Here is a 3,531-nt window from a genome sequence, read left to right as displayed (position 1 = left end):
GGCTCAGCTCCGCCCGGGCCCTGTGACGTCGAGGCTCCGCGTGGGTCTGGCTGCCCCCACGCCGGCCCCGCTCCCCTCCCTTGGGGCTTCCTGAGAAGGGGGACGAGGCCAGCCCACGCGTGCCGCTGCCCTGGGCCCCAGTGTTGACCTCTTGCGGCCGGGTCAGAAAGCGGGTGTCGCCACGTTCTGCTCAGCACGCCTTTTGGGGTTCGGTGGCGTGAAGCCCTTTAAGCCCCTCAGAGCCATGAGCAGCCGGGGTGTGAGGGAGCTCGTCTGGGCAGCTCTTCTGCTGTCTGACTTGATCCCGATGGCCCCCAAATAGAATACATACTTTGGGGTGCTCCTAAGGAGCCCCCACGTGCGTTCCCCGTCCCGAGGGCGCTGCTCGCCTGACAGCTGCCACAGCCCACCTGAGAGGCGCCGATCCACGTCTCCAGAGTGTCGCTCGGAGAGCGCTCTGGAGGGAGGCGGGGGGCTTCAGCAGCACGGCGGCTGAGGCTGGACGGGGCAGCAGAACTGAGGTGCACCTTGTGGTCTTCGTTGGACCAGAGGGGGCTGGACCGCGGCCCTGAAGCGCTCTCAAGCCGGCGTGCGGCGTCCGTCGGCATCAGGGTCCCTGTCAACGTCCTCAGCGGGGCTCCGTGTACATCGCAAGCCCGTAATTTACTGTGTTGCAGAATCTTGCTGCTGAAAAAACGTACAACAACCTGGACATCACGGTGACCCAGGCCCTGCAGCACCGCTCCCAGTACTTCGAGGGCGTGGTGAAGTGCAGCAAGCTGGAGGTCCTGGAGACCATCGTGGACAGGATCGTGAGGGCCGAGGTGAGGACAGGCGCCCCGCCCCTGGCGCCCCCGGCCCCGGCCCCCCGTGCGCCCCGCTCGGCGCCCAGCAGGTCAGCTGTGATGCTCCCCCCGTGGAACTGACTCGTGAGTCCTCGCGGTCGAGTCAGATGCACCGGCCGGAGGCTCCCGCGGGTTAGAAGTCCCGTGAGTCTTGATGAATTCAAAGTGAAAACGGCGTGCAGGGACTTGAGAGCGGGCGCTTCGTCTGTGAACTCACGCTGATCTCCCAAAGTAACCTGCCCCCCCCCCCCCCCCGCAGCGTTTCACCGGTTCATGCCGGAGGAAGCTCCGCGCTCAGCAGCACGGCCCGCTTGCCCGGCCGCTCGTGGGGCTTTCGGGAGTGCTGAGCTGAGCCCTGTGGCGGGGGCCCGGTGCGGCCTGCCCGGGCCCAGGGTCCTTCCTTCCTTGGCTGTCCCGCAGGCTGGGGATAGGCCCGTCTCCCTGTCGCTCACCCACGGAAGGGAGCGGCTCTGTTCCTTCTGCAGCCCGACTGGGCAGAACAAACGCACGGTCGTAGTGCGCTTTAGCGCTTTTTCTTAGAAGTGCACAGATACAGTCTAAGAGAAAAGCACATTGTAGGGTTCTGATAAACGCCCCCGAGCGTGCTTTTCCCGGAAGCTCCCCCCGGGGCAGCGTGCTGCCCTGCACAGCAGCCTTCCACCCTCGGGACCCCCGCTCCCCGGTTGGAGCTCCCCGGCTTCACCTGGCTGGGGGCTTGTTCTGCGTGGAGACTTTCATTCGGGGGGCGGGGGTGCGTCTTGTAATGTCTTCCCGGTGTCCCTGGACCGCTGTGCCTCGTGATGGTCAGAAGCACGCTCGTTTGGAACCCTCCCCGGACGAGTTCCAGGGACGCTGGGCGAGAGCATGGCGACCCCCTCCCAGCGCTCGGGCTCGGGCGACAGAGTGCCCGCTGGCGGGGAGCGGCGCCGTGCCGGGGGCCGAGCCCGGTGGCCTCGGCACCAGCACCCACTTGTCCGAGCCTAGAAGGGCCTCCCAGGGCTCCAGAGGCCGCTTCCGGGACCTGGTTCTGGTCGGGGGGCTTCCGGGCCCCCCAGCATTGAGTGAGCCTGCCCTACCCTCAGTGACAGCAGTGACGGAAACAAGGAACCGAGCCGGCCGTTCAGGTTTCCTGGGGACCAGTGGCAATGTCGAGGCGCGATGAGATAGTAGAAGTAGAGCTGGGACTGACCGTCCCGTCAAGCAACCCCCCTCCGCCCCTACCCCGCTTCTTTCCTTGTTAAAATAATTTCTTTGATCGCTCAACTGCTTGCCACGCAGGGCAGAGAGCGCCTGGAGCTTCAACCTGGCGCGTCAGGAGAGGCCCCTCGCGTGGGCCAGGCTTCCGCGAGACAGAGATAGGGCGCAAGTTTGGCTGCTCAGAAGGGGACACTCGTTAGTTGGCCTCAGCCACCGATGACAGGAAAATCCTTGATTGCCCTTTTCCGGGTGGGATTCCTTCCCTGGGTGAGCCAGTTTCCCCCGACAAAACTTTGAAACCCTCACCGGCATTATCACCCGAGACAAGCTCGGCGCAGGCCCCCTGCCTCCGTTCTAGGCTTTGCCCCTCCGCTGGGCGGGGCGGGGGTCCCCGGGGCAAGCCGGCTCCGCGGGGGGCCTGCCCTGAAGCCCCCGGGTCTGAGAAGCTGCGTGTCTCTGTCTCCTTCCCTGTCTGCCAGCGGCTCAGAGCAGCCCGGAACACCGTCCCTTCGTCTGGAAGATTCCTGAGTAGAAAGGGAGGCGTGAACGTCACCAGTGTCACTTTAGAGCAGATAGTTCACGTGTCCGCTGACTGTCGGAACCTCGTGGAAGAGGCAGGATGAAAATGAGACAGTCTGAGCGGTGCCCGGGGCCCGGCTTTGCACTTGGCCCCTCCGCCCAGTTCTGATGGCTCCTAAGAGGCGTGCCTGCCTGCGCCCCCAAGGGCACAGCACAGCCCCCCGTCCTTGCTGGTTGGGTCGCCCCTGTCACGTCCCTGTGAAATTCGCGGCCTCAGCGGGACGCAGCAGGCTCGTTCCTTAAGGGAGTCGGGCCGGTCGGTGTGACCTTTAGCACGGAGCCCAACAGCTCCACGCGGTCCGTCCGCGACGGGTGCGGAGGGCTGCCCCTCGTGGGGAGGGGCGCTCCTCGACCCCAGCGGCCTCCTGAGACCCCACTTCCGAGGTGCCCGTGCTGACGTGCCGCCCTCCTCCGTCACAGGTCCATCGGCTGGTGGTGGTGAATGAAGCAGACAGTATCGTGGGTATTATCTCGCTGTCGGACATCCTGCAAGCCCTGATCCTCACGCCTGCAGGTAGCCCCCCGGCCTCACCCAGCATCCGGAAGCATAGGACCGGCTCGAGCGGCCGCGGGGCCCCCCCACCCGCTTTCAGAGGAGGCTTACGTCCATTCCCCTGTAAACCATGTCCACATGTCTGTGGCTGTGAGGTCGCTGTCCTCCTCGGGCGAGAGAGGGCAGTGGTGGCAGTGTTGGGGACAGGAGCGAGCGGGGCGGGCGAGCGGGCCTCCTAGCGTTTCCCGTGGGCTGAGAGCTCTCCCCTCTCAGGGCTCCTAACTGGGAAGCAGAGGTGGGCGCCGGGGTCCTAGCCGGTGAGACATCCGCCCCTCAGCAAGGCCGCTGGTGCCGCGAGTCCGTAAAGCCACACCCCCGCGGTCCCCTGTGTCTCCGCCGCCGTAGCGTGCGGACATG

General features: G+C 65.8%; 1 protein-coding gene across 1 annotated transcript in view; it reads left to right on the top strand.

Moving 5' to 3' along the window:
- The window catches only part of LOC101619261 (5'-AMP-activated protein kinase subunit gamma-1), a 20,266-nt gene that overhangs the window by 13,993 nt on the left and 2,742 nt on the right, over positions 1-3,531 (top strand). The window contains exons 7-8 of the mRNA XM_012733867.1: positions 666-824; positions 3,042-3,135. Coding sequence (XP_012589321.1) covers positions 666-824; positions 3,042-3,135 — 253 coding nt within the window. The remainder of the gene's footprint in view (positions 1-665; positions 825-3,041; positions 3,136-3,531) is intronic.

The sequence above is a fragment of the Condylura cristata genome, unplaced genomic scaffold (genome assembly GCF_000260355.1).
Source record: "Condylura cristata isolate star-nosed mole 26May11 unplaced genomic scaffold, ConCri1.0 scaffold00042, whole genome shotgun sequence".
Taxonomy (NCBI): domain Eukaryota; kingdom Metazoa; phylum Chordata; class Mammalia; order Eulipotyphla; family Talpidae; genus Condylura; species Condylura cristata.
Note: the sequence above shows the minus strand (reverse complement) of the source record. Positions and strands in the feature narration are given on the sequence as shown.